Consider the following 26,357-nt stretch of genomic DNA (forward strand, 5'->3'; position numbering starts at 1 on the left):
TGTTGGCAGGGGACAATACCGCAAAGAATACGTGCGCGCGTCTCAAAGTGCAAGCTACACCTAAGCTTACAAATGTGTTATCAAGAGAAATGGACAGAAATCTAGGCTTATTTCCCACTTATTTCCCGTCCCACTATGATGCTGACTTGGAGACCCATGCCATACCTGCCTTTGACCCCGGCCTCATCTTTTGGGGGATTTTACCCAAGCATCTGGATCTTCAGTGTTACTGCTGCAAAGGGACAACAAGCATCACCATCGAGGAAAAAGCAGAAAGCTTCTGTCTAGGTGTGCTGCAAGCGAGAGCATTCCTAAGCCTCAGCATTTTGCAGCCATTTCTCACAATTAGACAATACTCTTCATTTTGAATAAATCATTTCTTGTATATTTATTTAGTTGTGATCATGTAACAAGTAATATTCCCAGGGAGGACAGGCAGGAGGCAAGCAAAAAGCCCCTCACACTTACAGCTATAATTCATGCTGTCCTTCCCCATTTATTCAGAAGCATTCTGTCACTGCCAGGCATACACAGAGAATTCTTGGACAAAGAAAAGGTGGTACCCATCTCCTACAAGGACCAGATTTGTTGTTGTTGGGGTTTTTTTTGTGATTTTTTTTTATTATTATTATTTAAAATTTTATTAAAATCCCCATGCAGGGGCCAGATAGATGGGAAGGGGTGGTATGAATCAGAAAAAAACAAACCAAAACAAAACAGATACAAAGGCTGTCTCTGGGACAACACCCAGAAACCAAATTTCTATGTAGAAAGTCCCTCTGAAATAGGTCACAATTTCTGTGCAGTGAGAAGTGAGGAAGTCTGCTACAAGAGCAAGAGAAGAAAAAGCCATGTCCTTACCTGCGTGTCCCTCCTCGATCCCATTCGTAGCCCCTGAAATGTCACCAACTCGTCTCATCTGGAGTAGATACTTGGCCACACACCAGAACTCCTCTGGTCCAACTTTATTCTCATCCAGGTAGCAGGGGAGGGATGCATTTTGAGTAACAGTTGTCCAAAAATATGAGATCAGGCAATACGGGGGGGGGGGGTGGTGTCTGCTCCTCCAACCAGGCAATCACTGCTTGAAATATAACCCTCAAAGCAGGGCTCATGCTATGCTGGGAGACCCTTCCAAAACATATGTAAAAAGTAATAAATTCTTACAGTTTGTGGGTTTTTTTTGAGAGCAATTTCATGCCTTAATCAACTATGTGACAGTAGCTCTCCCAAACAGAAACCACACAGTCCCTTCGCATTCCCTAGAAAGGTTTTTGGTGCACACACTGTCTTTTATAGCAAGTCTTTAGCCTCTGCTACATGCACTGCTAAGCATCATATCTTTTAAATTCAGAAAGACAATATGAACTGGATTAGGTACGATCTGATGAAATTCAGTAGCTTACATTAAGCAGATCAGCCTATGCCATCATAACGGTCCCTTTTTAATTCTGCTATTGATAGATGTAGTGTTTTTCACACACGGAGCTAGGTTTTTTTTGACATCGTATTATCCAGGTCAGAAGATAACAAAGCCTCCTCAGATTTAAAAACAAACAAACAAACAAACAAACAAAAAACCCAAAAAACATAATCAGTGGCTTTTTGTTCAGCAAAATACTTGTCTGTTTGTAGGCAAACCTGCCATAAACAAGTCTGCAACATCCACTTAGTGCAAAAAAAATCTCATCACTGAGGATTCCCATACACGGTGATGGGAATAATACACAAGTAAAAGCTGAGCAAACAGCTCCCCAATATCAACAGGGTGATCTGGACCAGGGAAAAAAAAAAAAACAAAACCAAAAAACTTTCCTGACGCTAGAATTCCTCCTCTGAATTCAAGCCTTTGAAGTCAAGTTATATGAAAAGGATTTTTAACTCCTTACTCATTATGAAGCCCAAGAAAAGTTGCATGTGTTTGCTTGCTATAGTAAGAAACAAAATTGCAGTAAACAATGCAATCAACATCTTTGATCTGAACACTCCCTGTACTTCACTAAACCTTGAATTTAAAATTAAGCTCCAGAAGATAAACTGAAGTAACCCATCACGGAGTCTCAAGAGAGGCAAGTGTGGCAGGAAAAGCTGGTATTAGAATGGTAGCAGAAGCATATGTTTCGATTAAGCGTATTGTGAAACTGAACCTAAACTGTATAGTGCTAGGGAAATGGGTAGTCCTACTCTCTTGCCTGCTCTACGGCTTCAGATCAAGCAGATATACCAAGTCAAATTATTTGGCTAATTGGCCAAAAACGGTGGCACATGAAGCATGTGCGTGAGAGACGCTGGTTTCAGCCACATAAAAAAGTGGATTCAAGCCACTAAGTGGTCACAAATCCCCATGGAAGTCAGAGGGCAAGAATGCATGTCCTGGGACAGTAATCCCAAATTACAAAATGCATCCCAAAAATCCCTCAGTGTGAGAGACTGTTAGTGAGCAGTTATTTTAGCAGAAATAGTTGCATTTACTCTCCTTCTTGAACAAGATGGCATTACTGATTTCAAGTAGGTGCTACAACCTGCCATAGAGCAGGCATTAATGCATCTGGTCCCTGGACAGTGGCATCACTTAGTAGCTAATGCCAGATGGGATAAAGGGCTGGATGAACCCAGCTCAGCGATGCATCGCTTAAACATAAACATATATTCAGCAAGTTACTTTTCTAAACCAAAACTGAAATGCTGGGTTTAAGCTCCATGTTAATCAAGCTCTCAAGAACTACCAGTTGAATTTGATACAGCCACACAGAAGAGACTGATCTCAAGTCTGGGGTTATTTCCCAGAACATTTCATTTTTGGCTCTGGTAGGCAAGCTTGCTTTTTGTGTTGCTAATACAAAGCATCCAACTTAAGAAAAAATAAGGTTTTGTATTTACTCTTGAGAAAGAAGTGAGTAAATACAGCTGTTAACATACAAATCTAAAACAAAGATCTAAAAACCAGCTTATCACATACACGTTAAAGGACTTCACAAAGTTATTCAGAAATTGAAATGCAGACATATGTGCAACAATATGCTTTAAACAGATGTCAGCCTTTCAACGTGTTCGTCACTAGCAAGCAAGGAGCCACGTCACATCCATCCCTCCACCCAGTACAGCTAAACTCCTCCCCAGCAGGACCTCCACATGACCACAACTTGTTTCTAGTATTCAAAATCTCAGCTGAAACTGAATTGCCCAGGCAATAGCAGAATTGCTATGGGGAAAAAAAGAGGTAAACTATTTTAGGAACTGAAGTTCAGCCTACTTTTTTTTTTTTTAAAAAGGTGAAAGAGGAACCTGAAGTCATTTCTTCCACAGAATGAGAATGGTTTAAATCAGTATTACTTCTGTTGTGCATATAAACCGTAATATTTTTTTTTTGCAGAGAATGCAGCATATGTGACTTAAGCAGATTTCTTTTTCTGTCACTGTTAAATTAGCCCACATTCAAATTTGATGGTATTCCCCTTCCCCACAACTCCCAAACACCACAAGTTAATTGGAATTTACATTTTTAAATATTACAATGTATTCGATACATGGCAACTGTAAATACTAAAAATCTTGTAAGACTTTAAACAGTGCTTGCAAAACTGGCTGAGGAAAAAAGTGTGCTTCCCTGGGAAAAAAACCAAAACGAAACAAAAACCAAAACCAAACCCTTAAGTTATTTTAAATCCATTAATATTTGTTTGTCAATAGTTTCCTCAAAAATCACCTCACCCAACAAGCAGGCATATACAGTTCCAAGAGGACCACCCCTCGTTTTATCAAAAGAACATTTAGGGCACCCAAGAGCAATAAAATGTTCTAGCTGACCTAGAGGACGATAACCCACCAACTCCCCGCGTGACTCCGTTCCCACCTGCCGGCTCCAGAGGAAGCAGCCCAGGCAACGGAGAGCAAGGCAAGAAGCTGCAACGCCTATTTGGGAAATGCCTGCAGACTTTGGACTGCTGCTTCTTAGGTGATGCCCAAACCTGCATACGCAGACAGCTAACGGGGCCACCAGCAGCTATCGCTCACTCCAAACAGCACGACGGACACGTGGCAACACGTGAAATGGGGAAATTGCATTGATCAGAACACAATTCTTCAGTTATTTTTAAGCCACACCACTGCACGTAACTGGATCAGAGCCATTTTGTTTGCCCCTCTTCTTCATCCCAGAGAGGAACCCGTAATCCCAAAGTGACCGAAGGAAAGGAGCGCCAGCATCACAGTATCTGCAGCTTAAAACTTAACTCTAAATAATTTGCTGTATCCTACCTTCTCTAATGATCCATGTGTGCCCTAACTGTGGATCCTGAGTGCTCCATAGTCCTCCTGTCCCTCCACCACTTTTCAAAAACGCTTTTGTAGGAATGCTACTACACAAGCAAAAAAGTTGATTAAACAGGAACTGTAGATGGTCTTGCTCCTCCTCCGCAGCAGCTTTTGTATTAACACCAATCCCCACCTTTTTGTTTTGCTCTTTCTGTACTGCAGAGCACGTCTTCGAGAGACTCCCAGGTACAAGTGAACTGTCAACTCTGGATGAGTTATGCCGACAATATTTAGACAGATAGCTTCTAAAACCTGCTGGAAAAATATAACCCCAAATAACTAAACTCTCAGCATCAAAAAAAAAAAAAAAAAGCAGCATCATCTTTTGTATTCCCTTTCTTCCATTAACAGTGTACAGCATCAACTAGAAGATCCATCCAAAACTGGACCGGCACACCTGACCATTCTGGCAAAATATTATTTTTAAAGAAGCAGTTCTTATTTAAAAGCAATTAAATCATCAGCTTTCTTTTCATGCTGCTGCACATTAAAGACAAAAATGTAGTATACTCGGGCAGGGGGGTGAAAAAGCTAGAGATTAAGTAATCTGTTCAGCAATACAGTAGAAGTATCTGTTAATGAAAATCCATTATACTTGAAAAAACGAATGAGGAGCAGAGAGGTGGTGCCCTAAGATTCCTCAGGAATAAAAAACAAGAGAGCACTCTGTATCAATACACAGACAGCTAATCCCTAGCAGGATTCACCTGGCGTCTCTAGGACCACAACCGTCATAACCAACACTCTCAAAGAGGCAAAAGTTTATCCCCAAGCTGTAGGTGTAGCACTGCACACTTAAATGTTGTCAACTGCATACACTCCTGATCCCTTTGTCTTCCATTATGAATTCTTCTGCCTTCAACAGTTTAACTGCATTGTCGTGGTATTCCTCACCCCAATTCCCTCTTTTAAAAGAACTTGGTATTTCATTTGAGTACCAAAATCTCTAAATTTGGTTTTCTAATATACATAAGAAAGAAAAAATTAAGTTCCTTTATCAATACTTCAGTTCCACGTTACCAAAAAAAAAGAAAAATCAGCCTAATTACCTTTTTGTGTAGGTGGTTGCAGCACTGTTGACCGACGCGTGAAACAGAATTCTGAAGTACAGGGCAAAACAAGGGCATTTATAGCAAGTTTAACAGGGTTATTACCAAGTAGACAGAAGTGACACCTCAAATCAGCCAAGTCTCAGTTGATCACGTTTTATATTTCTGTTGTTCTGGATGCTCCAAGACAAGTCTTCCTTAATTTTTAGTTGATACCTATGAACTCCTTGGCATTAAAAGGATGTGATCGCATTTTGCCCAGCATTAGTTTTCTCTGTGACAAGCTACTCCATTTAAATAGACTTTACTCTGCACAACCCCGGCAGACAGCATTCATTACTAGGGCCGAGCAAGTTATGAATAATGTGATTTATTCTATAATTTTTGTCTCTCTGTTCGAGATACCAAAGCAGATAATACATCTCTATTAATCCTCTTTGGAAATCTTCAGACAAATTCACTCATGTGTTTAGAGCTCACTCAGTACCTCTCGAAAGAAGTTAGCAGCAAATAAGCTCTGTAGGGGTCTTAGCATAGAGGGGAAATCTGTTCACTGTGCCTACATATTTTCTTCTCTGTAACTCATTTTGTTATCTGCAAGAGCTATCAAAAAGCACACCATGTAACTCATTTCCAGACCGGTCCATCGGAATCCTTAACCAAGTTTCAGGTGGAAAATTAAAATAAAAGTTTTTACAGAATGTAATTTCAGCAGTAGATGTCTTCACAGGAACTGTCCTCAGCAATTGGGTGGGGAATATAAAAAAAACCCAGTAAGTTTCAAATGTGTGCTCCTGTCTAAGTACTGCTTCTATGAAGTACCGTAACTAACAGAAATGGTATAAAAGTGTCTTTTTGACTGGAGTGTACAATCTGAAACTAATCACACGTGGACTAAGCTCTCTAACATGCTAGAGGGTGTGATTGAAACAGAAAGGTAGTCAAGCAAAAAGTGAACACCTACAAACCAAGAAACCAGATAATAGAGTGCAAAAGGGTTTAAACAAAAAATAAAAAAAAACCCAAAACACACCAGAAAAAACCCAAAACCACCACACCCCACCACTTATACCGTACTAGCAAACCACGAAAATCAGAAATGCTTTCAAATTAAGCATTAAGTCAAAGAAGAAAGGAACCTAAACAGCAAGGAAACTGCTTTTTCTTAGCACTATAGCTTAGTTAGAGAGCTCGTCCAGTTCCAGACTCTACCCGGTAATATACTCACCAAACTTGCTTTCAGGCAGAGCGGACAGAAATTTTACACTCTTAAAAAACCCTCACATATACACTACACGTCAGCCAAGGTAGTATCCCCAGTGTTTGTTTCCTAGATCTGCTGTAAAGTATTTAGGTCATATATTGAAGAGAAAAAGGGAAGGGAAGGCTGATTACTTTTTAATCAAATATAACCCACGTGTAGCATTTAAAAATCAAGACTAAAAGCAGGTATCATTTAATGTATTTTAATAGCAAACTTACAGGAACAGCACAGAAGACAGACAACATTAAAAACATGTACTTGCATGTAGGACAACTCAGTTAGAAAAGTATAGTGAATGGATGGAATCTACTGTATGATAAAAATGCTACAAACACCATTTAGTTGCCATTGATAAGAAATTTACTTGTTTAAAAAAATCCAAATGCTGGCATTGTCCAGAAAAATTTGACAGGTTTATTTATAATTTTTTTTTTTTTATAAAGTTGAATTGTTCAAACTTGTTCACTGAAACATTTTTTTGACCGCATTGATGTTTTATGTCCCCTCGTTTATATTAAAAATCCACACACAAATGAAAATGGAAAAAAACTTGCCAATACCCAATTCTGTCCCCTATTTTTCCATTTGCAACCATATATTCAGGTACCTTTTAACCCCATGGAAAAAATATCTAACGTTCATTACTACCGATAACAGGAAGAAGATTTTGCTTTGAGAATGACAAACCCATCATAGTGAAGTTTAGGCACGCTCTCCACGTATGCGGCGTGCTAGCTGGATATCTTTTGGCATGATTGTGACACGTTTGGCATGGATAGCACACAGGTTGGTATCTTCAAACAGGCCAACCAAGTAGGCTTCACTTGCCTCCTAGTGAAAAAGAGAAGAGTTAAAGAGCACTTTCAGTCTCTGAGCACTAGGAAAAACATAACAATAATTCAAAGTACAATGTAACATGGCATTAAGTTTAGGCTTCTGTCTTTATTACTTGCAAACATCGAAAGTCTTAGATTCTCAAAAAATAAAAGCCTCCTTTTTCTTATAAACCACCAAATAATATCCCATGTCAAAGTGGCATACTATTGCCATTCGGTGAAGACGTCTTCCAGAACACAACTGAACCAACGTTCTGACAGGGCTCTCACAAGATAAGGGGTTATCTGATCAAAAGGTTAGTTTTTTTAGGAACCTCTCTTTTTAAAGGCTGGGTTACGCTATTTGAATGACTCGTCTGCTGCCTCTTCCAGAGGAAGAGCTATTGAGCATCAAGTGAAATTGGCAGGTGCTAGGGAAAAGAGCAGCAGGTATTCCTTCACAGCACACAGTTCGGGCACACAGCTCCTTGCCATAGGATACTGAAGAGGTGGCTTCATTCAAAAGTCAAAAATCAGCAGAAAAAACCTACTGAGAATTATTAGATGTAAGACGACATCATCTTTCACTCAGGAACTCCTGGAATCACCAAAACCAGGACAGCACTCTGAGAATTACCATCAGACACTTGTCCTAGTCCTGTACTTTCTTCCTGCCTAAGCACCCCCGTCTATCTGGGGCACACACCACAGTCCCCCCGATCACAGAAGGTGCTCACCTCACACCTGTGAGAATCACAGGGTCGGCACTTGGCAAAGACAGGGCAAAGGACAAGCCCTATCTTGGGAAAACCACAACCCTGACCACAGTGTTTTCTCCGTTACTCAACCACCGCAGACAGGATTCTGGGTTAGACAGATGCTGCGTTGGACCTAATTACGCTTCTGGCTCACGTTAAGTTAGCCGCTATCAAGCCCAGCACAGCAATGGTAACCATTTACACATTTTGGGGTTGATACAGAATTCTAACACCTAACAATCTCCTAGGAAGCATCTCGGCACGCCAACATCAGACCAGTACGTGGACCAGGACACAGCACACGGTGGGGGTGAGAAGGCAGAAACGACGGGGCTTGCTTACAGAAAGGAGGTTGAGCTCCACCGTTCTAGAAGTTCACACAAGGGAACAGCTTGTGTGAACCATTTTGTTACCAGGAACTGCAAAATCAACTTACTAAGTTCAAAGTTCCTGTTTAAAAAACACAGAGCATTTAATACAAAGAAAGAAAAATATTTACTACCGCAGATGAGGACTGTAGTATTAGTAAGTCATTCCGTATCCAGCAGGATATGGCTACCATAAGTTCCCCTAACACAGTTTTGCTAAATCACTACGTGAAAAGTTAAGACACTTCACCAAATAAGCCATGCTGGCGCGAACAACATGGCACTAAAGGGGTTATGAGGGTTTTTTTGCAAATATGCAAGCAAGAAGCACTGGGAATAGTACATGCACAAGTTCTATACCAACAACTCCTTAATCCAAAACCAGCCTTCTGAAAACATACCAACCACTGACTAAATTTTAATAAGCAGTTCCTGATAAAAAGACACCAAGGTTTAAAAACTACCACAATCACTCACAGCAGTGAGACAGAACAACAACTAAAAGCAAAAGCAGCAACTTTGCAAATGCACGCAGCCACCTTCTGAAGCTAAGCACATGCTCAAGTTTAGAGCATCTCACGGCATATGCTTTGGTCCCTATCAAGTGGAAGTCATTAACCAGAAAAAGACAATTTTGCCTGGATATCAGATACTCTACAATTGCAGACAGGTTCTGGAACAATCTTTCAACAGCTAAAAGAACAGTAAGGACCTATCTTTAATCATGAGTGTATTTCTATCACGAGAGGGAAACGTTCCTGCGACAAGGACACAGTCTTGGAGGGGACCTAACTTTGATGCAGGAATTCTGGGCAGAAAGAGCAATCAATATTTTGCCCTCGATATACTCTAAATAACTTATTTAACTAATAACATATTTTAAAAATTTATGTGTTTAGCATCAACTACATCATAGAAAAGCACTTTTTTCCCTAACCGTGTTTAGATGTGGCCTATCGAGCTGTTTTTCTTTCAAGAGCATTCGAGGACATCAAGACCTCCATTTGGACACACGCTTGACATGACAACGCTGTCCTCTCAGACTGCACAGCTTTCAGAGGCAAAGCCTCTAACAAAGCTCAAGGACAGGGGAAACAGATTTATGTGAAGCATCTTAATAAGATGCACTGTTCCGTCAAGTGCAATTACTTTGGGGGGTGGGGACTACAAAAAAAACCAAAAAAAAAACCAACAACAAATCACAAACAAAAAACCCCAAACAAACAAAAAGAAAAGCAACCCCCCCAGAAAACCCACATTTATAGCCTTTGTAAGGAGCTGCTGACCTGCCACTGCGTTATTTTAGCCTATGGTATCTGTAGGGCATCACCAGGTTCACTCTGAGCGAGGGAAGGCTGAGGGGCGCATCCCCCAATATCAGCGCCCCCCCCCCAGGGGCCACGCCCACCGCGGCCGCCCACCAATCAGGCGGAGCTGGGGCTAACCCTAGAAACAGCCTGGCCAATGGGGGTGGGAGGCGGAGCCCTCCCTTCCCTTCAGTCTCCAGGTTTTGGGGGTTTTGGGGGGGTTCTGGCTGTGACAGCACTCACAGCACCGACCCCCGCCAGGCAGGGGGACCCCCGGGACCCCCCGCCCCCAGACCGCCGCCCGGACAGGGGGTTCCCCTCGCGACGCTCAGCTCACCTGCAAAGCACCGATGGCAGCGCTCTGGAAGCGCAGATCTGTTTTGAAGTCCTGAGCAATTTCGCGCACCAGACGCTGGAAGGGAAGTTTGCGGATCAAAAGTTCGGTGGACTTTTGATAGCGTCTGATTTCACGGAGAGCCACGGTACCCGGCCTTTTAAAATTAAATGATTAAAAAAAAAAAAAGAATTAGTATTCAAAACACGTTCTACATCACCTTAAAAATATGGGTTCATCGTCTAAACTAAACGAAGCACCATACACGTTCTGCTTTCACTAGAAGACTCCCAGCGTTTACCATACAAAACCAGTTTCCCTGGCAAAGGGTCGCCGGTGTCTCACCATCAACCTGTGCAAACTTCCACCGGCCTCACCAGGGATCCCCCAGGCAGAGAGGCGAGGCCCTGACTTCGCCGAGAGAAGAGGCGGACAGCACAGGTTCGCTAACCGGCACTAACGCAGCTCGGTGCGGACGTGGCAAACCGCAACGCTGCCGTCGGTGAGCTGGGTCAGCTCTACCACAGGTCCCCTCCTAGCGATTAGCCTGACCGGCAAACACGATTTTAAGGGGAATCTGGTTCTTCTTCCCTACTGATGTAAGTCGCTGTCAACATTCGCAGGACTAACAGAATTTATGTTTCGTGTGACACGATCAGTACAAAGCATCTAGTGTATTTCCTTGTATTAGTTTCGGTGTCAGAATGACAAATTCCGATAAACAAGGTACTTCTGCAGACACAAAGCCCCAAATCAATACCGCATTTATTTTGGTGGAAACTTTGTATTTTCCAACTCCAACTTTATGACCTGTCTCCTAGACTATCCATTCCGCCTCACACCTACAGCAACAGACTTTTCGATCAAGTTCGCTATTTCCAAGCCGCTTCTCCTTCCCAATCCACTTTTTCCCCTAAGGAATACGTACGCCTAGCCCAAGATCGCCCTCCAAGCGGAAGCACGACCGTCACCATTCCGGAGCAAAGACTTCCCCGGGATGGAAAACGTCGTTATTAGCGGATTGTCCAAGAAAAAAAAAAAAAAAGATCCACTGCTCATCGCAGGCCGCCTCCTCCCGCGCACAAGCGCCTGCCTCTGGGACAAGCGGACGCGCGGCCGGTGGGGGAGGCCCCGCGCGTCCGTGGGCGCCTCGCGCCCTCTCGCGGCCGATCCCCGCCCCGGCGCGGCCGCCGGCGCCCGAAGAGCGGCGAGGAGGGAGCAGACCCTACAAGTAAATTAAGACACGCCGGTAACAATAAACTTCGCGGCGGCACAGCCCTGCTGCAGCATTTAAACAACCAGAAGTTAAAAAAAAAAAAAAAAAATTAAAAAAAATGGCAGAGACGCGTTCACCGTAGGGGAGGGTGTTGATTTTTTTTTTTTTTTTAGGCGCCAGTACCGGAACGCCCCGGAAAGGGGTTAATGGCAAATACCGGGGCGATGCCCGCGCTGGGTATTTATGGTTTGGTTTTGGGTTTTTTTTTGCGGCAGGCGGGGGAGCGGCCCCGGCGGTCGGCCCCGGGGGCCGGCGGAGCGCACGGCGGCAGGAGCGGCGGGGAGAAGCCCCCCCCCGGCCCCGCGGGGGCGGGGGGGGGGGGCGGGGGGTGCCGGCGGTACCGGCCCGGTGCCGCCGGTGCGCGGCGCTGCGTTACCTGTAGCGGTGCGGCTTCTTCACCCCGCCAGTAGAGGGCGCGCTCTTGCGGGCGGCTTTGGTGGCCAGCTGCTTGCGGGGCGCCTTGCCGCCGGTGGACTTGCGGGCGGTCTGCTTGGTGCGGGCCATGCTCCTGCCGACGTCGCTGCCTTACACCTGCCCGGGGGGGAAGGAGGGAGGGAAGGAGAGAGGGGACGGGGGGGTGTCCGGCCGCCCCGCTCAGCGTACGGCTGCCCCGCAGCGAGCCAGCCGCCCCCCCGGCCCCCCGCACGGCGCCCCTGCCCGCGGCCGCTGAACGGCGGGGCCAGCCGTTAGCCACGGGGCCCGCGGCCGCCTAACGCCTCCCTTCGCCAACGGGGAAAAAAAAAAAAAAAAAAAAAAAAACCAACCACACACCACAAAAAAATTAAACGTCTGCCGATCGCAGAATATTAAAATCCGTTTTTTTTGCCCACGAATTCAATAGCGAGGCGGCGGCGGCCGAAGCCGAGCGAGTCGCCCGCCCGCAGGCGCGGAGAGGCGGCTGCCGCCTCCCCGCCGCCCGGCACCTGCGAAGTGCTGGCAAATCCGGCCCGGCCAACATCGGGGGGCCGGCACTCGCCCCGCCGCTCCCCCCCGCCCCAGACCTCCTCCGACACGGCGGAGCGGCTGCGAGCGGAGCGGCAGCCCCCGCCGACCCTCCGCCCGCCCGCCCGGCCCTCGCCGCCGCCCGCCGGCGCTCCCCGACCCGCCGGCAACCGCCGGCAACCCGGCCTTTATCGCGCAAAAAGGAAAGGGTCCGGATAAAGTGCGAGAAAGCAACAAACTTTTCTTTTTTTTTTTTTTTTGGGGGGGGGTGGGGGTGGTTTTTGGGTGCCGTCTTTCTCTTTCCGTGTAACTGCTTCCCCAAAGCCGCCTCGCTCCCAAGCGCCTCTCACAGGCAAACTCATCTCCCAGACCCAGAACAAAATGGAAACAATCACGAAATGCAGCCCTAGTCCTTTTGCAAAGGAGGAAAAAATAAATTGCAAAAAATAACGCCCAAAAAATCGCAGGGAACTCCAAACCATGTGGGTGCAGATGAAGGGGGAGGCAGCGGAAAAGTTTGCACTCGAAAACCAAAAAATTGCGTTGGGTTTGGGTCGTTCCTTCGGCGAATTTCTTTCCCTTTTTATTGTTTTTTATGCAATAGGAAAAAAAATATGGTCGGTGACCAGAGAAAAGAGACAAGATGGTGAAGCTGAGCAACAACTGTGGGGAGCAGGGGAAGGAAGGCAGGAGAGTTACCCTGGGCTGGCGAGCGGCTCCTCTTTGCGGCCGCTTCCCAGCCCCGATCCGGGGGCCGCCGGGCTGAGGAGGCAGCTAAGGGGCTGGGGAGGCGGCTGGTGGGGGTTTGGAGCGGGGGCGAGGGGAGCAGAGGGGGGCAACGACCGCGCGAAGCGGGGCCGGGGGTGCCGGCGGAGGGAGCCGCTCCGGCTGCGCCGGGAAGGCGGCGCGGGGAAGGGGAAGCGGGGGGCGCCACCGCCTCCCGGGCCCCCCAAAAGTTTGTGGGGAGGGTCCGGGGGGGGCGGCGGGGGGCGGCGGGGCGCGGGGGACGGCGGGCGCGGCGCCAGACTTACCCCGTCCGCTGGGCGAGCGCGGCTGCCGTGCGGGAGGGAAGGAGGGCGGGCGGGCGGGCGGAGGGAGGGCGGGCGTGAGGAGGAGCCGGAGCCGAGGCTGCTGCTGCGGCGGCTGCTGCTGCTGCTGCTGGCGGCGGCGGCGGCGGCCGGGAGCACAATTGAAAGATGGCTGACTCGGGAGGGCCGGCCCCGCGCGCGGCTCCGCCCCGGCCCCGCCCGCCCGCCAATGGAGCACAATGGAGGGAAGGCGCGGCCCCGCCCCCGGCCCCGCCCCCTCCCTCGGCGCCGTGTGTACAAACACAAAAGGCACGCCGCGCGCGCGAGGGGGATTCCCTCCCCCGCCCCCCCCCCCCCTCCCCGCGGGCCGGGGGCGCGCGAGGCCAACGGCCGGGCCAACGACCCCCCCCCTTCCGAGCCCGGCACCCCGGGCCGCCGGCCCTCGCCTCGCCTCCCCTCCCGCCCCGCCCGGCCGGTGCCCCGCCACTCGCTCCAACCCCCACCGCAGCACAGGGCACCCCCTCACCCCCCCCCCCCGAGTCCGCCCGACTGGGTCTGGGTGGGGATTCTCGGTTTTTTGGTTTGCTTTTTCTTCTTTTTAACACAGAAGCGACGCCAACATTCTCAGGGTCAGCAGGCCCGGCGGGGCCACCCCGGCGAGGATCTGCCGCGGAAGCGCCCTTCGCCTCCTTCTGCGAAGCGGGAGCTGAGCGGCGGGAGTGGACCCCGTCCCAACTGGGGCGCGAACCGCAGGCGCCTCGGGTCACGGGGGAACCCTGAGGCCTGGGAAGGAAGAGGGGTCTCACCCCCCGCATCACCGCCGCCAAACTGCTTCAAGTTCGAAACGCAGCTATTAGAAAAGCCACTGTCAATTTAGCACTGCATCGCCAGCGGATCCCATCCAGTTGTATCAGCTGCCATGTTGTTTAACGGGAAAATTCACTCTTACTCTAGTTTCTGTTAACGTCAAAACCAAAACGCCCTATGGGAACGTAACCTCTACTACGACTGGACAGCCGCTTGCAATTTTCTTAACATTTCAACTACAGAGTGAAATTCTGCACTCGCACAAACTGGTGCCACCATCTTGTCTGTCATTTAATCATAGAATCATTTAGGTACGCGAAGGAGCCGTATTTGATTTGCAAAATCTTTATTACGGGCGATGATGCAATGCATTTCTGTGCAGAGACATCCAAGCTACCTCCAGCAGCAGCAGTAGTTGAGCCATGTGAGCAGAGCGATTCGCCTGGGGCTAACCAAGGAGGAAAAGAGCGTTATCGCGGGCAGAACACCCTGCTAAAATAGATACAGGCTGCTTTGGTCCTCAACTAAACACGACAGGCTGCACCGCACCGACTGGTGTGGACGTACCAGCCATACACCTCTGGCCCTGAGGTGAGTTTATGAGAGGTGGCAGCCAGGAAAAAGAAACTACAGAGGATTTTAAGTACACTTACAGGATAATTAGCGGAGTAATTAATCTATGGATAGTATCTTATGAGGGAACAGCACCTTACTGGACAGCCAGCGAGAGAACTCTAGGCTGTATGGTATTGTACAATGGAGTATTTGCAAATACGCTGCAAAGCCTAAAAGCCAGGCACCGAAATTGGCACCAGCTCCCGACATAACGCACGCATCCCATAATGAGCAGCTGGAAAAGTTAAAAGCCGGCAGCACTGGTTCCCAGCTGCAAGCAGCTGCCCGGAGATCAGTAATTCAGAGACTGCCCCTGTCAGCCTTAACTCCGACGGCGCTCGGACGCGAGGAGGAGGCAGCCGTGCCTTCACCGCTCCCCTGCGACTCCCCGCGCCCTCCCCGCAGCGAGGAGCCGCCCCCGCCGCGCTCACCGGCTGCGGCCCCCGGGCAGGGCGGGCCCCAGCCCCGGGGTCACCTGGGGGAACCGGAGGGGAGGAGAGGAGCGCGGCGCTCCGTCCCCCGCCGCGGGGCCGCCGCTGACGGGGCCAACCGCCCGCCCGCGCGCCCGCCCAACCTTCCCCGCTCGAGCGCCCGCCTCGCTGGCGCGGCGCCCTCTGCCGCCGGCCCGGCGCCGCCATTGGCGGGAGCGCCCTGGAATTCCGTGACGTGGCGGCGGGGGCGGGGCGGGGGCTGTCGCTGTCGCTGTCCCGGCCCCGGCGCCGCCCGCTCGGCCCCTTCCCCCGCCGCGAAGCGCAGTGTTCTCCCCCGGGAAACGGGGCACCGCGCACGCCTTTACCTCCCCCCCAGGACTCCACCGCTGCTGCCCGCCCCGCCGCCGGCACTTCTGACCGACCTGGAACCCTAACAGATAGGGCGGGCGGCACAAGGGGGGCTCTCTGTTGACCCCCTGCACTGAACCCGACGAAAAGCCCGAACAAGGAGAAACTATTCCAATATTATCAACTCTTGCACCCTTCCTTTCATCCTTGTTGACTAACGCCATTAAAAACCTGCTTTTCCAGGGCTGTGGGAACAGGTACGACCCTGGGGCAGCCCTTCCAGCTTTACCACAAACGCTACTTGTGTGCCAACAGGACACTGCGGAAAGAGCTGGCCCAACATGAAGACGACTCCAGACGTTCTTCTTTCACTGGCAGCGCTGATAAGCACTCGCTCCTCCTTTCCGAAGGCCTTTATCTCTGCAGACCACAGGGATCTTCCACCCTTCAGCGTCTGTAAGCGACCGTGAAGAAATCTAACCTAATGAGATTCCACCGGTTTAGCCGACAATAACACGCCAAGGACAACTGCAGCACTTCATCCTCACCCAGCGTAACCACCGCCGCTGCGAACGCGTCCAGATTGCGACGGGAAATAAGATTAGGATGGAAAACAGCTGGTCCAGAGCGGACGACTCAAGTGATACCGGATGGAAAAGAGGAACGTTCAAATCAGAAGTTGTCTGAGATGTTTTTAGCGCCTTTCACAGGACGTGCACAGCCATCAGCCAGCAAAGAGAGGCAGACTCCCACAGCCCATACTCATTTTGGCTGTCTGAGTAGCATACATTTTCCAAAATAACTCCCTTTCACCTTCACCTTTTTGGGAAACTCTGTCTCATCTTGCACAGGAGACTCTGCCCAAGAGAAACACAGGGCTTTTTTCATGTCAGGCTGGGTTGCAACTCACTGTATCAAGATGAAAATACTGTTTCAAAATTGTTACTGAAAAAAAAAAAATGTTGCTTTGGAGCAAAGGCTTCAAGCTCAAGTCCTTCAAATGGTTCCTAGTCAGCTTCAAATGCCAGTCTAAGGCACTGGCCCGGTTGGCCAAAGAGCTAACAGATCAACCCCAGCAACATCGCAGGCTGCATGAAGATCCACAAACAGCTGCTTCCCTCTGCAACACCACAGATTACAAGCCCCAGAACAAAACACAGCGGAGTAGATGAAGTGTGCCTTTTTTGAGGTTATCCGGACAAAGGAGAACAAGCGAGTCCACAGTATGATTGTTTTTAAGCAACATCGTAGGTATCTTTCAGAAACATTTGAAAAAGATTTTCCATTACAAGAGACATTCACAGTTTGTTTTATCACCAAACTCCAAACAGTCTCTGATTGTCCTGGTTTTGGCTGGGATAGAGTTAATTTTCTTTCTAGTGGCTGGTAACAGTGCTGTGTTTTGGATTTAGGATGAGAATAAGGTTGATAACCCAGGGATGTTTTAGTTACTGCTGAGCAGTGCTTGCACAGAGTCAAGGCCTTTCCTGCCCCTCACCCCACCCCGCCAGCGAGCAGCCTGGGGGGGCACAAGACGCTGGGAGGGGACGCGGCTGGGACAGCTGACCCCAACTGGCCAAAGGGATATCTCACACCGTATGACGTCATGCCCAGCATATAAAGCTGGGGGAAAAGCTGACCGAGGGTCCACTGCTCAGGAACTGGATGGGCATCGGTCAGCGGGTGGTGAGCAATTGCATTGTGCATCACTTGTTTTGCATACTCTTTTATCATATTATTATTTTCCCTTTCTTTTCTGTCCTATTAAATTGTCTTTATCTCAACCCATGAGTTTTACTTTTTTTTTTCTCCCGATTCTTTCCCCCATCCCACTGGGGGGAGTGAGCAAACGGCTGTGTGGTGTTTAGCTGCTTGCTGGGTTAAACCACAACACTGATCAAAGAAAAAATATTTATTTCCTATCCCCCCCCCCCCCGCCAAGAGCACAAACTAAAAATCCAAACAACTTAGTCTAGTTCCAACTCAACAAATAGAGAAAGGTCCCTTCTTATTACCCAGGGGAAGTTGGGGTTCTTATTCATTTTATGCAAAAAGCTACTCAGACATTCCAGGGAAGGAAGGAGTATAAAAGACTGGCTTTCTTGGTCTACAACACTCACTTGACTCCTACTTCCATGTATCTCCTCCTTGACCCAATTTTCCCTTCCTGTTCTCCTTCAGATCCATCTCTCTCCTCAAACCTCCAACCACCCTTTGCACTCAAGCTCTGCATCCTCACTCCTATTCCCTGTCCGAGCTCCCAGCCTGCCGGCCATTTTACGATTTCATATTCCCTACAGACCCTCCTTGATTCAATGTATTTCCTCAGGCAGTTTCATTTTTCACCACCTTTCTCCTTGACCCTATCCCCACCTTTCATCCTCTTGATTTTCACGCCAAACCGTTCCTACCTTCTCCTAGGTTTTCAGCCAGTCTCAGTCCCATACCTGCTGTGTTTCCTTCTGCAGCTCCCAGGTGTGATAGCCTTTCCTAGCCAAGTCCAATCTCCATCCTTAAAAGTCCAGCCCAGTGTTGCTTCATCCTCACTCCAGTCCTGGCTAGCCTGTCACCCAGTTTCTGGCTGTGGCTGCTGTACAGTTACAGCTTCTCCTGGAAATTAAAGTAAAATGTCAGTACAAAATGCTCACAAGTTTTTAAACTATCCTCCTCTTAAGATGTATTTCGGCAGAAGGAAAACATTTGTAACCCTAATTTTGCGTTAACAGTACATTTTGGTGTGGATTTAAATGTATTCCTAAATAATCATCTACATGAAAGATGAAAATACACTATTTCCAGCGTTTTTACTAGGAAGTTACTAGGGGTAGGAATCACTGGCACTTAGGAAGGAAAGTACATGTCATTTAAAACGTCAAAATGATTTACAATCATTTTGTCTCTGTGTAAATAGTTTTCTGTTATTATTTGTTTTGAAGTCTTCTGTGTCATGACTTTGTACACCACAGAAATTACAGCATTGTAATTGCAGCCATTGTAATGCACAGTTGTCCGATATGCTGGATTGCCTATTACCCCACACAGCGCACATCTCTATCGTTCGTATTATTTATACTCTCTGTCAATATATAGGCAAAAAATATACCGGCCAAAACTAGCAGCTGTATAGTACACTTATCTTTAGAGATTGGCACCTACTGGAAACGCAGATAAGTTGTTGTGTAATAGTAGTAGACACAGCTTTTTCCTCTCTTTCATCTATTTTCATTGGGTCTTTTAATCATCTGTTCTGCCTTTTGCAGTTCTCGAAAATACTTCACATATAGTAGACATTATGGCCTTGCTGTTTAAAGAAAACTCTTAAACACGTTTACTTTTAAGCACCTCTCAAGCTCCATGGACTTCAATGGAAGATACGTACTCTTAAATTTACACATGCTGAAGTGTCTCCCTGAAGATTGATCCCTAAGGTAAGCCCCCTGTTTAAATAATAAGGAAAGAGTACATGTGCCACATGAAAAAATTCTTGGAATTCCTGGGTTCTTTAGGAAAGCTTAAAAGAGACAGCTACTTTAAAATGCAAAATTATCAGTCCTGTCAAAGGTACTTCTTTTCACACTTTGAGCATCACATATGTGCAGGGGATTCAGAACAATCTATTTTGGAGACAAACTGCATTTTTTCTAAAATGTCATAACCCAAGAGCAGTAAATCTGTTTTGGTATTTTTTTTCCTCCAACCTCTTTTTTTTTTCAATTTGAACTGTTTCAATGAAAATTTCTCCCAAAAGGAATTTCAAGGACAAAGTTCTAAGAGAGTGAAAATAAGCCTGCAATAGCTTAGTGAATAAGATTCAGGATTCCTGGATTTTGCTTCTCTTTTTGGATTACCACTAATTTTTAGGAGGCTTGATGAGTCTGACTCAGCCTCCACCTTTGTGGTTCCTCTCCTGCAAAGACTTACCAAGCGCTTAGTTTCACTGGGTACATGCCTGCTTTTATATATGGGCTCCTGGCTCTAATTCCCTGTGTATCATCCAGGATTCTCTTATTATAATCTCATTTGTATTGCCTATTATTAACATACATGGACTTCTGGAACTCATCTCTCATCCTTCTAATGAGGTCCTACAGAACATGAGAGAGTAAACAGCATTACATAAAATAGCGCTAATTCTTTCTTTTCCATGGTCTAGCGAGTTTCTTCTGGTGGAAAGAGTGCTAGAAAAAAACCCTGTAAGACCACCCTAGAACGACATCCTGAAGCTCCGCTCGTATTCCTCTCGTTTGCTTATTTGTTTCATTTATAATAGTCTTTTACCTATGCTTAATATTTTAATATCCTTTTTATATTGAAAAAAAAAAATCAAGTCCATTGCCTTTTAAAGATGGGAAGTTAAAAATATCTTTAATTGCCTGATACACAGCTAAGAACAGTTCCAGGTACATAAGATGCATTTTAGCTGTAACCACAGTCTCAATTTTTTCTTATCAGCTTTGAAGGGCTTGTATGCAACAGTTCATCATCTTAAGGTGGAAACAGGACTTGAAATATTGCACCAAAAAAGCAGTATTCCTATTCTACTGACACTAGAAAAATCCTAAACGGAAACATAGGTAGCTTTTTAAACAGCCATGCTTTATTTTATGTTATGTTTTCATTTTGCATGATTCACGTGCTTAATATTGGATAATTATGTTCTCATTTGTTTCGATGTATGCGACGATAAAGGACAATAACAATAAAAATAGCACTACATGTTTACATGGTTACAGACCTCCCCTTGTCAAGAGCACTTCAGCTTCTTACTGACTTCTCTAAGTTTATTCCTTTTCTTCCTCCATTTCTCTGGACAGCATTATGCTATTTTTCTTAAATAGACTCTATCAGTTTGGAGTGCGCTAAAGGGTTAACTGAAACAGAAGCTAAGTCCTAGCACCAGATAGGGTACAACAGATAATTGTGAGGTTATTGCACAGCTTTGCCAAAGACCAGAAATTATATGATACGACAAGGAGTATCTGTGATTTTTAGATAAAATAGGATCAAATGTCATAATGTATTTCAGAGATATGCTGTGAAATTCAATTATAAAAATATGTCTAAGGCACTGGGTGAAAGGACTGGTGGACAAATAAAAAGAAAAGGGAGTTTATTCTCTGTAATGATAATACGAGATTTTGAAATTTACCGTGTTTGAGTTAGTTTGCATTGACAGACACATTTCAAGTGGGTTTTTGCAAGATTTTCTGCAGTGTAAGGAAGAGCAATTGTTCTGGGGAATATTTCTTCCTAAAGTTACAGTACGATAAAATTATTAAACTCATTTTAGCTCTCCTGGTTCTTCACACATGACTAAGTTATCATAACAACCTTTTCTGTCTTTTTGAAGCATTGTATTGTACTGTGGAAGGAACTGGATAGCCTGTGGGCTTCATCCTAATGGAGACTACCGTAAAATCTTTTATTTCCTAGTACTTCTGTGTTGATAGATTCATTAAAGTTGCCAAGGAGAAACAACCAGCACAAGCTCTAATTGGTTCCCAAATAAGATCCCTACTACTACAGTGATTTACTCAGAGCTCCTGTTGTAGAAGAATTTCAGCAAGCTGATTTGCCCCAAGACTCACACATGCTGGAAAATAAACCCCTGCAGGCTTGCATTAGGGAGGGGGAAAAAAAAAAGGCTCACTGTTTTCCACCACCCATTAGGCTCACATTGGCCTCATTTTGCAGTGCTGTTCTTGTAAAGGATGTCTTTTTATGCACGGATGCAGTATCTAACCCATGCTGACACTGCCTTGAAAGGCTCTATGAGCTACTGTACTTGACAGAACTAAAAAAGTAATATTATTTATTTCATTTCTTTGCTCAGTGGGGTAATCTCATGAGATATGAATCCGTTCTTCATGAGGGCCCTGGGGATAGCAGTCAGAGTGAAACTCAGACATACTTTAGAACAATGCAAACAGCACAGACCACAGTACTCGGGCTCCAACAGCAAACAGCAGACCAAAACATCAGGTATGATGACTGATATCATAATTTATTTGGAACAATATTCTGTAGACTGGTTACTTTCAAAATAGATCTGTTTCTTCCTTGTAAAAGCACAAGAGTAAGATTGTCTTCAAATGGCACCGATGCTTCACAAGCCTCATTTGTGAAAGTCAGCTGAGGAAGGGTCTCAGAAGTGAAAATATGATTCTGAGGTCTGACCCTAACACAGTTGTAAAGTGTTCTACCATATCCCATCTTTCTTAACAAGTACTCCCAAATCTCAAACCCCACTTTCTGGAGAACTAGTCTCCTGAGAGCAGAAAAGGGAAAGAGAAGATGGAGTGGCAGACAGTATATTTTAAAGCAACAGCAAAGAACATTAAGTTATTTTCAGTCTTACAAGTTTACAGAGTTTGGGGTTTTTTTTTTTTAAAGAAATGAAAGCTTCCTATTTTCCCAACGTTCTTTGTAAGTCACACACTCTGTAGACTATACTTTACTGTACCACATTTTTAGATAATTTTTCTTCATTTCTGCTCCTCCTCTTCTCAAATCCACATCTCATAAGGCATCTCAATGTGAAAACTGCAGTTGCTATTAAGAATAGTGCTTAATGTTAGTGCTGCTCATTAGTTTCCTAATGCTTAGAAACTTATGTGACACAATTCACGTTCAAGCCTTCTAAAAGAATAACTAATTTGCCCTGACTACTCATTGTTGAGTATCTACAATCCCAGCTGAGAATAAAAGGATTCACAGGTATTTACGACTTCTGAAAATCAGGCCTAGTATGCCTTTGACTACATACCCAGATGTGGGCACCCCAACTAGAGGCTATTTTAAAAAAATTCTTTAAAAATGCCCACATACCTGCTTTCATGTCACAAAGATGATGGTGTTAGAGCCATAATTACAAGTTCCTGGCTCCCAAACACACTCTGACCACACATCTCTCGTGATAGAGAAGAGAGCCGGAAGCGAGGGTGCCAAGGAGCGATGTGGCAATAGGTAGTTCCTTCTGATCAAACAGTGCCTGCCAAGCCTCGCTCCCTTTGCGAGCACTGCAAAGCCACTTTCATGGGGCCCAGCTGCTTTAAAGGAGCCCAGTGATCCTTGGTGTACGAGAAGAAGTGGTCAGGCAGCACCAGTTCTTCACAAATGATTTGTGTCTTAGCCAGTTGCTGATAAAATTCCCTCTTCAGTTTAACAAGTGACTCTTGGGAGCTTTAGCAAAAGCCCCAAATCCCTGCAGATAGATGATAACATCAAAATCTCATCTTCTGTTTTTGAATTCTAAAGAAAGAGTCAGGCAGTTGGGCTTGCAGAGACGAGCTTGATCCCCCAGTAGCTCAAAACCCACCAAAACAAACAAACAAGCAGTAGAAGGTAAATGAGAATGCACAAATTTGGCATGCGCTAACATTGCATGATGCTGGCAAACCTTATGTTCTGTGAGGACTCAACAATTTTTTTATGCTAAGTCCTGGGCACTACTTAAAGCGTACGAGTGGCGTTAAAATACAAGCCACAATCTACGCAACGGAAGGGGAGAATGTCAGTTGGGTTTAACAAGGGACTGCGGAGCACAGACCTCAAGAAAGAGGCAGAGAAGCAGCACAACTTGAAACCTCAGCAACAAAGAACCACAGGCAAGGTTGCCAGCCTGTTTCCCCTGGGCTACAAGGTTTTCAAGCACAGCTCCCATGCTGGCACTCTGTCCCACATCCAACAGAGGGGTTGCGCTTATGTAGGATAAATCCCCACTGTGAGAGGGAGTCATTTATTAGATGCTACTGAAGTTGACATTACACACTTCATTACATCTTGAAGTTACACCCTTCAGCCTAGCCCTGACCCACAATGGACAGCTAGCATTCCTAGGAGCCACTGTCATTTCCCACCTGCAAAGCACACCGTGCCCTTCTCCCGTGGTTCACTGAAGAAGGAGCTGGCCGTCTGACAGTCCTAAATTTTGGTATGTGGCTCAGAGGGCCAGGAAGATTGGTCACGCCACATCTGCAATATTTAAGGTTCTTGGTTATGAGAACCACAAGATCACTTGTAAAGCCTTCACAGGTAAAGGACCGCCCGCACAAACCATGCAGTGAACACACTTTGGTGCCATGCCCCGTTCTGCAGACGTCCAACATGGTTCGAGTGGCACGAAGGCTTCTCCTGACAAACCGTTCCTGTAACTTCCTGCTGCGAAAGAACAACAGGGAGAAAAAAAAAACAACCATCATCAACAAGATTTTCCAACTGTGACTTCCACACACTGGCCAGACTTCTTCATAGCCCTGCTTTGAGAAAGAAGCAATCTGACATATTCTGACACCGACATCACTTCTAGGCCAGAGCCCAAGTCAGACAGGAACACAAAGGAACAAATGCACAGCTGTATCATTGTCATGTTGCTAATGTTCAAATATAACCATGTGAGGACATGATTTTTCCAGGCCTCACACACATATGCTTAAGAAAGATCCTCAAGGGGCACAGTACGCTGTATTACAAATTCCTCATAGATGACACATAATTACCTCTATTTTGGAAAGGATTAGAAGAAACACTGGAGGGGAGTCCAAAATACACCAGTGACATTCCTTAAACACCATACTAGCAATTTAATTTCAATTGCATGGGTGCGAAAAGATGTTGTATAAACAAAATGGCAAACTATTCCAATATCAAGCCAACAAGAAGCTACGCACGTCTGTAATGTTATAAAGTCAGTGTTCTCCAACTTGAACTTACTGTATAAAACCAAAAAATCCAACCATTTTCCCTAAAAATGATTTATATGTTTTCTTTTAAAGAGAAACAAATAAAACCCTGCATCCATTATTATTCATTTGTAGGTCCTCTTTAAGCTAGCAGAACATTCTCTACACAAGGAGATAAATATTACTATTACAAGAATGTTGTCTGAATGTAAGTGGGGCTTATAATGGTCCAGTCAAAAGGAAGCCGCGTCAAACTCGGCACCCAAAGAATGAGGCCTCTCTACACTACAGACTGGATCCTTAACTTAAGACATTTCTCCCTCAAGCCAATGGAGCTTTGAAAATTTACACTGGCTAAGGATCTGACTCACAACATTTTATCAAGGGACGACCGAATCAGTGACATGATCTGTTTTAAACAGGATTTATGAACACCCACAACATTCCGTGTCCAGTGTAACCACGTGTTCTCTCTGCTGAGCGTAATTCAAAATGAGGGTTTACCTGCTTGAGGCACTCTGCTTTAAACTGCTGTCTTTTTAGACCTGTCCTGTGTGCTCTCCCTTTTGTTGCTGTCTTCATTTTCTCCTTCAGTTTCCTTGTAGAATCTCCTCAGGTAAACCGAAAGCAAGCAGATGTGGGTGGCGTAATGTAATTGGGGAGCTCCTCCCAACTACTGGAAATGCAACTTCAGTTTTAGCAAGGAACATTTCCAAATCAACTTTCATCTCAGTTGAAAAACAAGTGAGGATACCTGATCTTTTTTTTTTTTTTTTTTTCTTCAGCTGATCATTTCAAAAAGAGTACAACTGACTTTGGTCTAGGAGCTTCAAATTATTTCAAACAGTGCCACAATTCAATGAAAAGCTCACATTGCAACCTTTGCTCTCTCCCATTTCTTGAAAACTTTAAGGCATAGGGGTCTGACAGATAATAGAGATCTACCATGTACATAATACACATCTCATACCATATGCTCACTCTTAGCTTTGGATTTTTGCAAAGTCGCTCAACATTCAGATGCCAATAAAGAAACTAGAATGCAGTCCTTACACAGAGATTAAGTAATTCAGCACAGTGTCTCTGCAAGCTATAATTAAAAGCGGTTAGCTTCATTACAGGGAGAGCAAAAGTAAAGAGGCAGAGACCTATTTTTGGTATTGTTTTCCTATAAAATATACTGCACACTACAACCAACCCATTCACCGCTCTCCAGCTGTATTCAGTTAAAATTAATCAGAACAAACCAAATCTAAGCATTAAGGCTAGGAAATCAGAAGAAACACAAGGTTAAGGAAATCCTAGAATCTGAAGTATTGACTTCCACAATATTACCTGGATATCTAATTAGCCAATTCATTTCAAGTTATTGCTGCCAAATTTAAAATTATTATTAATGACACTAACAAGGCCGACTGTGCTGATGATACTTACGGCCAAACAAAAAGGGACCTTACTTTCTCAGGTTCATTACATACACACGCGCAGAGCAGTACATGCTCCTTCCCTGAAAGGACCCATAGTTTAAACTTCCTTGCATAGGAAGGAGACAAAGATATTAAGCACAACAAAGGGACTAACGTGAGGGCAAAAACAGTTTTACAGCTATTTTAAAATCTTGATTATGTCTAAGTATCTGCACTATTACCAACTGTGGGCTATAAGAAGAATAAAATACAGTTCTTCACCACAGACTTGTTAGGAGACGGACATCTAGGCATTCGCTGTGAGACAATAAGCATATTTAACAGTAGCTATTGTATTAATACAAGGGTAATATAAGTAAAGTAACATTTGTATTTCTCCCTGCCCCCGCTCCCAACCCCGTATCAGGTACCTTAACACATCGTCTCTACCCACTGTGTTGATGACACAGAAACTGAAGCAGATGACTATTGACCTTTGGCAAGAAACTGCACTTGCAAATATCAACTTAGATTCATTACGGTTAATTACATTTTTGTCAAACAGTATGACATCATAGTACACGAAGTAAAAATGTTCCCTAATGTCATACAGC

The 26,357-nt window shown here is 45.6% G+C and overlaps 1 protein-coding gene and 1 long non-coding RNA gene across 2 annotated transcripts; one reads left to right on the top strand and one right to left on the bottom strand.

Moving 5' to 3' along the window:
• Positions 1 to 6,813: 6,813 nt before the first annotated feature.
• H3-3A (H3.3 histone A) lies at positions 6,814 to 13,612 on the bottom strand. The gene is made up of 4 exons (XM_087774647.1): positions 13,459 to 13,612; positions 11,862 to 12,016; positions 10,213 to 10,366; positions 6,814 to 7,458 (listed from the first exon to the last, which is right to left on the bottom strand). Exons 2-4 carry the CDS (start codon positions 11,987 to 11,989, stop codon positions 7,330 to 7,332), a joined length of 411 nt encoding a protein of 136 aa, XP_087630773.1. The 5' UTR covers positions 11,990 to 12,016; positions 13,459 to 13,612; the 3' UTR covers positions 6,814 to 7,329.
• Positions 13,613 to 17,203: 3,591 nt separating this feature from the next.
• Positions 17,204 to 20,938, top strand: LOC148053184 (uncharacterized). Its single transcript, XR_015708209.1, has 3 exons — positions 17,204 to 17,342; positions 18,917 to 19,084; positions 19,810 to 20,938. It is a non-coding gene; the product is annotated as an uncharacterized LOC148053184 (long non-coding RNA).
• Positions 20,939 to 26,357: the final 5,419 nt, after the last annotated feature.

This window comes from Nipponia nippon, unplaced genomic scaffold, assembly GCF_047370975.1.
Source record: "Nipponia nippon isolate SJK-2023a ecotype South Korea unplaced genomic scaffold, ASM4737097v1 scaffold_4, whole genome shotgun sequence".
Taxonomy (NCBI): Eukaryota; Metazoa; Chordata; class Aves; order Pelecaniformes; family Threskiornithidae; genus Nipponia; species Nipponia nippon.